General features: G+C 36.8%; 2 protein-coding genes across 5 annotated transcripts in view; one reads left to right on the top strand and one right to left on the bottom strand.

Moving 5' to 3' along the window:
• Positions 1-2,806, top strand: part of mdm2 (MDM2 proto-oncogene) — an 8,084-nt gene extending 5,278 nt beyond the window's left edge. The window contains exons 10-13 of the mRNA XM_034526878.1: positions 72-203; positions 514-585; positions 689-860; positions 1,050-2,806. Coding sequence (XP_034382769.1) covers positions 72-203; positions 514-585; positions 689-860; positions 1,050-1,543 — 870 coding nt within the window. The 3' untranslated portion in view covers positions 1,544-2,806. The remainder of the gene's footprint in view (positions 1-71; positions 204-513; positions 586-688; positions 861-1,049) is intronic.
• A 4,819-nt stretch (positions 2,807-7,625) lies between these two features.
• plxnb2a (plexin b2a) overlaps positions 7,626-10,000 on the bottom strand; it is a 125,410-nt gene continuing 123,035 nt past the window's right edge. For all 4 annotated transcript variants that reach the window (XM_034526874.1, XM_034526877.1, XM_034526876.1 and 1 more), the window contains 4 exons: positions 9,873-9,937; positions 9,658-9,733; positions 8,837-8,911; positions 7,626-8,456 (listed from right to left, as the gene is read on the bottom strand). In XM_034526874.1, coding sequence (XP_034382765.1) covers positions 8,352-8,456; positions 8,837-8,911; positions 9,658-9,733; positions 9,873-9,937 — 321 coding nt within the window. In that variant the 3' untranslated portion in view covers positions 7,626-8,351. The remainder of the gene's footprint in view (positions 8,457-8,836; positions 8,912-9,657; positions 9,734-9,872; positions 9,938-10,000) is intronic.

Here is a 10,000-nt window from a genome sequence, read left to right as displayed (position 1 = left end):
CACACACTTTAATATTGCATTGTGTAATAACATCGACAAACCACATATATATGGACTTTAAATTGTTTTAGTCCGGGAGGTCGGAGGTCACGGTTGCAGCCTCGGACTCGGACAGCGACAACTTCAGCGTAGAATTTGAGGTCGAGTCGGTCGACTCCGACGACTACAATGAAGACGACGCCTCGCTGTCTGCAGACGACCAGGTGAGCACCCTGAATCCCAACAGGACCAGTATGGGGACTGGACTGGACCAGTACACTTTGTTTAGGGGCGACGAAAGGTGTCAGTTGGTTTTCAAAGGAAAACCGAAACAAATGATCAGATTGAAGCGCGTCGCTGCCACCAAGTGGTCGACGTCGGTACTCAACAAAACACCAAATGTGGATTCATCCAACAAATTAACTAGTGAACAGCTGTTTTAGGAACTTAACTTGTGTATTTATTTATTATTTCCCATCCAAGCCGTTTTAATAAAATAAATAAGTCTCACTCCGGTAAATCTTTTGTTTCCAGATATACGAGGTCACCATATTTGAGGCGGAGGACAACGACTCCTTCGATGAAGACACGGAGATCACGGAAGCCGTGAGTCTTTCACGCAAACACACACACACACACACAGGTGTTACGTACTGTCGGTCTAACTGTGTGTGTGTGTGCGTTTGTGTGCGTGTTGTTTGTCTCTCAGGACTACTGGCGCTGTGCCAAGTGTGACGAGTTGAACCCGCCCCTCCCCAGAAACTGTCTCCGCTGCTGGGCGCTGCGCCAGGATTGGCTGTCGAGGGACAAGTCCGCCTCCTCCAGCCCTAAAGCCCTGCCCCCAAAGCCAACCGACCAATCGGCAGCCAAAGAAACTCCAGGTAGGAGGGGAAATCGTCTAAAGAATTTTTTTTTAAAATTAATATTCTTTATTATTTGATTTTTCAAATGTTTTAATTTAATTATGAAGTCTACTATTACCTCACTTATTGAGTTTCCTGACACACAATGCCACACACTATGACTGATATTATTAAATGTGACAGTTATTGATTGATTGTCTCCTGAAGGCTCCGACGTGGAGGAGAACGAAGGCGTCGACGTCCCGGACGGGAAGCGAGTGAAGCCTCTCCTCCCGTCTCAGTGCCACTCGGACTCCTCCCTCTCCGCTCTGGACTCCCAGGATCTCCTCTCCTACTCCCAGCCTTCCTCCTCCTCCTCCTCCTCCTCCTCCTCCTCGTCGTCGCAGCAGCAGAAGCTCTGGACTCTCGACTCCCAGCCCTCCTCGTCCGCGGACTCCCAGGAGCTCCCCCCGTCCTCCTCCACCCCTCCCCCGCTCCCCGAGCTGGACCGCAGCGTGTCGGCCGAGTGGCGCCTGCCGGACTCGTGCCTGGACCCGTGTCTCATCTGTCAGTCGCGGCCGAAGAACGGCTGCATCGTGCACGGCCGCACGGGTCACCTGATGTCGTGCTACGTGTGCGCCCGCAAGCTGAAGAAGAGGAACAAGCTGTGTCCGGTGTGCCGTCTGCCCATCCAGTCGGTCGTCTTCACCTACCTCAGCTGAGTCCGCGCGCACGTGCACGTGGCCGATTGCCTTCGCTCCTCTGGCTCACGTTCTGCACTTCCTGTCTCTCTTCCCGAAAAAAAGCTGCTGTGACTTCGACTTCTCGCCACTCGAGTCGGACATCTTTAAAAAAAGAAATACACGCTTCATTAAACGGCTGAAAACATTAAATTAATCATTTAGTGGTTTTACAGTGAATCAGAAAGATGTATTTAAACAAATCTAACAGCAGCAAATCTAATAAATATTAGTATTGTGGCTTAATTAAACCAAAAACAGGGGGGGGGGGGATTGCATTAGTTTGGGACTATTTTCAGCGGCGGATTGATCCACATCTGGAGCGTGTTTAGGCTTCAGGTTTAATTCTTTATCGTGGCGTCAACACATTGTTGGTTTTGTGTCTTTTTCCTACTAAAAAGGATTAATTATCGTTTAAAACACAAGTCTTTTTCAACCCAAAGTCAGACGAGATGACCGACAGCTCTATTTATTTATGTACGGCATCTTCTCTTTTGAATTTGGGTTTAAAAATATAAATAAATAAATAAAAGAAGGCTAAATCGAGACTCCCTGAAATGTGGGATTGTTCCTTTTTAAGTCGCGTCTTAATATAATGTTGCTTTAGGTAATGTTTGATTTCATGGGTCTATAATTATATATCTATTTACTGGGAAGAATATTCTAATTTGATAAATTATATGGAAAATAGAATTTCCTCTGTTTTAAACCAAATAAAATTGGTCAGTTATTATTGTAAATTTTACTTTAGTACAAATAAACAATGTTGTTTTTTTTAACGCAGATGTCTATTTTCCATATATTTCTTTCCTGGAGACTTTTTGTAAAATATTATAAATAATTCAGAAAATTATGGACTCATGAAATAAAGTGTTATCTTTTTTGTTGTTGTTTTACAGGTCTGTAATGTTCTAATCATTTCATTGACTGTTTCTTGGAAGGACACATTTAATTTGTTTTTAATTATAGTTAAAAAAAAGATTTCTTTGGAAAATAAGTTCTTTAAATTGTCATATTTTTATTTGCACGCTTGCATTGTTGTGTGCACTGACTACAATATTCTCCAGGTTAACATTTTTTAAATTACATCCCATAAACTGAAGTGTTACCCAACATCCTCATTATTTATTACATGTGTATTTAAGATGCTCGTGTACATTTAAACAATAAGATGAATATATGAGGTCTGTAATATTTTTTTGTTCTACATTTGCTGTGAACGAAATAAAATGTAACTTCTGTTAACTTGAGCCTGTTTTTATTTAATTGGACTTCATCACTTTTTGTATAAGGATCCATAATATATTTTTTTATAATATGTATTTCTATGTACTTTTTATTTTGAAATACTCTGTTCAGCTACAACCACCGACTTCCTGTTAGAAAGTGCAGTTCTTTTTTATAACCACAGAGTGGCAGTGTTTATCTATGCATTCATATTGTTATTAACTGGTCGTTAATCAGAAATAGCAGATTGTCAAGATTTCCTACATCTAATTTAAGATAAATGTAATTGTTAATCATCAGCCCACATAATTTCTCTAAAAGTCAAAAGTAGTGAAAATAAAAACAAATAAATGTAAAACTTAAACTGCACAAGGAGCTATTGGAGAAATATCTCTTATCAGTGTGTTATTAGTTACAATAAAGTCCCATAAAAACACAGTTTTAGACTCTGTTGAAGCAAATGAAAGATAATTGTGATTTAAAAGAATAAACAAAAATATGTACCTGTGAATATGAATCTCCTGAATGCTGCATCACAATCTGGAACATCAAACAACATCTTGAACAACGACCGGAGCTCCTTGGAGCGTCAAAACAACCGTCATCCACAAACCACGATTTATAATCCGGTGAAGCGTTTGAAAAATAAATAAAAAAACGGAAATCAGAAAACTTTCAGGCCGTTAACGTTCAAAACGGCAGATTTAAAAAAAAAAAAAAAAAGTTCTCCACCTTCTGACCAGAAATACAACATAAAAAAAAAAACACCATATTTTATGTGATTTGAAATCGAGGTCAAATAATAAAACATCAGCTGGATTAAAAACACGTTTTTGGGGCTAAAATAGTCGACGTTGGAATTAAAAGACATTAAACAAGAGAAGAAGACTTTGTATAAAGATCTTTTATTGGATATTTGGATTTCCTAGATCTGGATTTTTTCTATATTTTTTGGCCCACTTCTCTACTTCCTCAGAAGAGTCACCGATTTGGGCTCCAGACCAGTACAGACCAGTACAGACCAGTACAGACCAGTTGGTTCCTGTTTCAAATAGTCCATCCGAAAAACAAACAACAACGATGATCCAAGAATAAACAACGGGGAGGTTTGACGTACAGACCGTTATTTAACGGTATAAACACGTTAACACTTCTGATGTTAGCAAAAACATTCGCTTTGACCATTCAAAACTTCCCCAAAACTCGTTTTTTTTTTTACTTTGTGCCTCGAAAACTAAATTTCTTTTCAAATACATTTATATATATATATATTTTTTTAAACACACAGATCCTCAAATAGCGGACGGATAAATGCCCCGACCCCTAATCCGGTCATCGTGCCCTCTTTCTGCACCTCTCTGATGTCCATGATTCACAACCAATTATAGAGTTTATTTTGCGTCATGTTAAGTGTTATTTAACGTGTTGAATATGGCGCCATCTAGTGGCGAGGTTGCAGATTGCAACCAACTGAAACGTGAAAACACAAATGTTTCTCCATTGCAGGTGATTTTCCTCTAAAGAAACCATCCTTACTGATATAATATTCCATTTCTGCAAAGAACTCTAAATGCTAAACTTTAAGTGTCTAATTTTAAGCTTTTTTAAATTGCACATGAAATGACGCAGCGACATGAATCACTGCAGAAATAATGCGCCATTCGTTTTTTTTATTTTTATATCCAGCAATTTGAAAGCAAGTCATCTGTAAATCAAAATGCTTTTCTTAAAAAAAAATTACAAGTTGCCTAAAAAGCTCACGTTTCTGGATACTGAAATATCGTAAAAAGGAGGTTAGCTAGGACGCTGCAGGAAGTCGTAGCGTTACAAGCTAACGTAACTCCCCAAAACAATGTTTTTAGATACTTGAATAAATCAGTTTCAGAACAGTATTCAGAATACTGAAAATATGCTAACCTCTCAGGCATTGTTTACTAATTTGAGGTACGTTTGTTAATGATTTTAAATATTAAAGATTTACGTCGTTATTCAACAGAAATTAACACGTTTTAGTGGTGCGTGGCCACCAAACTCCATATTACCCGTTTATTATTCTCTCTAAACCAAGTCAAGTGTTAGCTTTGATTAACAGGGTTTTTTTGTGGCGTAAAACTCCATTTAATGTTAGAAATTGCTAATATTAGAACATATGAACAAGTTGGTGCAACCGGGTTTCTCTATTAGTCACGTTTGTTTTCTTTTTAATATGTTTAACACAAAATTAAATGGACTTACTGAATGTTTAATTTATAAGTTCTAATTGAATTTAGTGGGTTTGGGGATTTTCTCTGACTTTTTTGGGAACTAAATAATAGCGACGATCTGTTTAAATGAGTTAAATGAGCTTTAGAGACGTGAACTTTTCCTTCAATAAAAACGTCTCATGCCGTGATCTTACCGTTAAGAACCAGAACGTCCGGTAAACCTTCTGTAAACCTTTTACCTCCAAATCTGCTCTGGGTTCCACTCTTTAAAGGCACTCGCTGGTGGCAGAAAGAAGGCAGGAAGAGATTAGAGACATTATGTTCAAAGATATATATTTTCAGTCTCATATTTAACAATTAAACTAATTTGTAGAGTAAGTAGAGATTTGGAAAATCTATTTTCTGCTTTAGAAAAGTACCACCATGTTGTCTAATGCACAGTTATTTGTTTTTTTATTTCTGGCTACACTCATCCAACATACAAATGGAAATGACGGTTCTTGAAGTTATTTGGCACCAAAGTGGCTTTTTATGAACTAATTTCCAGGAGAAAAATGCCCCGAAGAAAATACCCCCCAAAAAATAAAAATAAAAAAGGTCTGCGTACTTCCAACCTGCATATTTAATCTTTGATTTGAACTCGCGATAACTTTGGTCCACAGTCGTACGGTTATCCTGTGACATATTTTTCCTTTTACTTTAGATATTTAAAGATTAATTCTGATGCAGTTTGATAAAAAATGTAGTTTTTTTCTTTGCAAGATAGAAATAAAATTGAGTCTGCGTGTTCCTGATAAGAAAATAAAATAAAACTCATAAACATTATGAAACATTTAATGTGCAGAAAAGGAGGCGGCGGTCATCAAGAGGCACATGGACGTGTTTACGGGCGCCGTGAAACAATTCTTTGCACAAAAGTACCCGTGTCACGCAGAACGAAAGCAAAACCTGGAAAAGAGAAACTGTGTGTGTTGGTTTTTGGTATTTTTGTGTGGGATAATATGGAAGATTTAAAATGCCTTGACAGAGAAGCAAAACCAACAAAAAAAAAGTGATTAAATACAAAAAAAAAACGTATTAATGCGTGTTCACTTTTTATGTGTAAATGTTCAAAGGAAAAACATTTGTCGTTTTTTGTGTATTCAAAAAACCGAATTGATTTTCATTGTGACGTGAAGTTTCATTAAACATCCAATTAAAACATACATTTCTTTTAACATTAAAGTAAAATCACAACACTAAGAAAAGTGAAATTAGTGAATTGCAATTTAGAAAAGTCATTAGTCTTTATGTGACTGTGATTTTAATGTGGCATGAACAATTAATGTAAATAATAATAATAATTCAGTTAATAAAGGCTAATGTTTTTCCATTTAATTATTACTAAATAAGTGCATACTTAAAGCAAATACATAACGATGCACGTTTATGTCACTTTACGCCTTGGTTTGATTTGTTTTATGCATTTTAAATCTTCCACAGAATAAAGTGGATTCTTCATGTCTTTAATGTTCGTACCGTAGACTTCCAGTCGGGGAAGTCAAGTAAACTGAACTCACTGGCAACAAAGGAACAAAACCCAAAATAATAATAACTGGATTTCATACATTTAAACACTTTACCGCCTTCATTATTAGATTTATTTGAAGCCTTTTTGAAGGACCTAAGGAACCGCTGTCTTCAGAAGACACGTCAGTCAGTTCCTCTGTGCAGAAAAATAAATGCAGCATTATATATATATATTAATATATACATATATATATATATTAATATTAATATATATATATATTAATATATACATATATATTAATATTAATATATACATATATATTAATATATACATATATATTAATATATATATATATACATATATTAATATATATATATATATATATATAAGAGTATTGCAAAAGAAGTGAAATCATACAGATTATAAAAAACAAATCACACTGAACAATAAATGTGTTTGGCTGTTTCAGACCACATGATTAGGCAGTCAAGTAAAAACAAAGCTGGTCCTTTAGCAATAAAGTGGCGACACACACAGGATATGACATCATGGACCACCCGATTAACACTCGACAAAAGAAAAACAATAAGTGGCACTGTTTGTCGATTAAGAAACGTAACGTTCAGGACATTTGGATGTTTTGACGTGGGGTTGAATGAGGTTTCCACACCGTCAGAGCGACAGGAGACGACTTCGGTGAACACAACACCGTGAAACACCAACGTCGCACAACGACAGTGTTTGCCGAGCCGATGGCCTTCGACTCGCAGGTGAAAAAAGGAACGTCACAAAACCCCATTTCAAGAAGAATCCGAAGCATCTCCTTTTAAAGATCGGGTACAAAGAATAATACTAAACAAATTGAACAGAATTAAATTGTTCCGCTGTGATTCGAGTCACCAGCACAGTGTCATCCGCATAGAAACACATATTCGTGATATGAGCAAAGTTAAAACGCCGCGGTTTAATTTTTTGGATGTCGTACCCTGAATTCTCTCTCTGTGCCGTCAACACAAACCGAGACCACCGATTGGCCAGTGGTGTGTACCGTAGTTGGTTTTCATTGGTGGATTATTTTTTTATTTGAGCTCACTTTGAAGGTAAAAGAAAGTTCATCCAAGCGTTTTTTTTTTTTTTGCTGACAAGAGATCAGATTCTCCTCGTGGCCGTTTTAATGCGCAGACGAGAAAAACTGAACTCAGGTCAGCTCACGTCCACAGTTCAGAGGCGTTGAGTAAAAAGTGGTCACACGTAGTCCGGGAGCAGCTGTACCGCCAATCAAAGCGTCCAAAAAAAAAAGGGCTGAGGAGCAAAAAAATAAAAGTATTTGGTAATATCTCATTACTTCACTTAGGTTCAAATTTTAATTTGTGTTCTACAGACACGGAGTCGTCCAGATCCGAGGATCACACGCATCCAACACCTTCAGTTACCATTCACAAAAATAACCCTTCGATTTCACAACGCTCCCCGTCTGCAGCCACGTCACGGTCGCCATTCGGCATCCCTCCTTGGTATTTGTTTTGGGACGCCAAGTGAAAGTACGGCCAAACAACTGGAGCGGAAATCAGTTCAGTTTTCACCACTGGGCATATTTTAACACTTCATCTGTCCAAAAATCACCATTCTTTAATTCTCCTGGAGTCCCGTAACTCCTCCCTCCTTCAGTCCTTATATGGTCAACATGTTCCTGCAGCTCCACTAGCCCCGCCCACTTCAGTCCTTACATGGTAAAACATTCGGTAGAGTCCGCGAGCTCGTCTTCCTTTGAGTCCTTAAAATGGAAAACCACATTCTGTGTTTTAGTAGCCACTAGCTCCGCCCCCTGACCCCTCCGTGAGATCAGAGGTCAAAGGTCGGTGACCTTGTTCTCCAGGGCGGCGGCGATCTGTTGGAGGCGGAGGGTGAGCTGTTTATTCTGGGCTGCCGGGTCCTCGTCCAGCGACTGGATGATCTGCAGAAGGCGAGAACACAACAAATGTTATCTTTTATTTTTTACTGCTGACAGTCAAATATTGTACGTCGTCATGGTAATATTCGTATGCCAAAAAGGCCGTTTTCACATGTTTACAGATATTTATGAAAACGGAAAACTTCCATATACATTATTGTAATGTTATGATTATAGATGCTCAAAATTTGAATAATAATACTTTAAAAATAAAAATTAAATTAATAAAAATGGAACAATTTAACATAATGGAGGTTGAACTTTATAAAAAAATATACCATTATCAGCCCAATACACCAGCAACTGTGATACCGTTGCATGAACAGAACTTGGAATAAGACAAATACATTTTAATATACACAATAACGAAAGACATTTCTCACCACGTCGTAGTACTTGCTGGCGTACTGGTACAACTGGTGTAAGGCCAACTGGGTGTTCAGCTTGTCGGTGTGTTGCTACACAGGGACAAAAACAACACACACTTATTATGATAAATCATAAATGTAAATAAATAAATAAATACAAAATAAATATTAGTATTACTGAGCAATGCAGCAATAACTTCCAATAATTGATATCCACGATTATATATTATTATTATTATTATATTACAATTATCATAAAATAATTAAAAAGAGAGTGGCTGGTAATATTATTTTCTATATACATAAAAAGACACTTCTGTACAATAAAGTAAAAAAAAATTGCCCTGTAAATGTAAAACTATTACAAATAAATATATTATTATATTATTATTATATAACGTTGTAGTTGGTGGCAGACTTGTCTATCTATTTCATATACCATTATTATTTAATAATATTTTATAAAATAATGTGTTTTATATTTTACAATTACAATTAAATAAAATGTTAATGTATTTATTGCTATAGCACTTTTCAAAACTAAATTACAAAAAACTTTATTAGACAAAAGAAAAACAAACAGAATTTAAAAACAGTATAATTGTGCAAACTAAAAATATATAAAATAAAGATTATTAAAATAATCGATAAAAGAAAAGTTAACCCTGGGAGAACATTTTGACAGTAAATATAATATTCCCTCTGAAATATGGTGAAGTTTAAGTATAAAATAGCATCAAACAGAACTAGTCAAGTAAAGTACAAGTACTTCAAATGTATACTTAATACTCTGTATACTTAAATATAATACTGGAGAAGGTGCATCAGTCTCTTACCCTGGAGACCTCAGCGAGGTGAGTGTTCATGTCCTGGTCACTGACGGGAACCATCTGCCTGATGCCCTTATAGTAACTGAGGAGAGAACACACACACACACACACACACACACACACACACACGCAATATTTATCAAATGATATCACGTGAGCAAAGGACCGTTTTTTTGCCGCGTGTGAAATATGAAATATAGGAAATGTTCATTCAAACTCACTCGTCCACCATCTTCTTGTAGGTGGAGATCTCTTTTGCATAAAGCAGCTTGTTGCTAGGCGACTCCTGCAGAGACAAAAATAAAACCAACAAACACGTCTCGTTAAAAAAAAAACTTATTTCTGGTTA

The sequence above is a fragment of the Cyclopterus lumpus genome, chromosome 23, assembly GCF_009769545.1.
Source record: "Cyclopterus lumpus isolate fCycLum1 chromosome 23, fCycLum1.pri, whole genome shotgun sequence".
Classification (NCBI taxonomy): domain Eukaryota; kingdom Metazoa; phylum Chordata; class Actinopteri; order Perciformes; family Cyclopteridae; genus Cyclopterus; species Cyclopterus lumpus.
The sequence above is the reverse complement of the archived record's forward strand: the minus strand, read 5'-3'. Positions and strand labels throughout refer to the sequence as shown.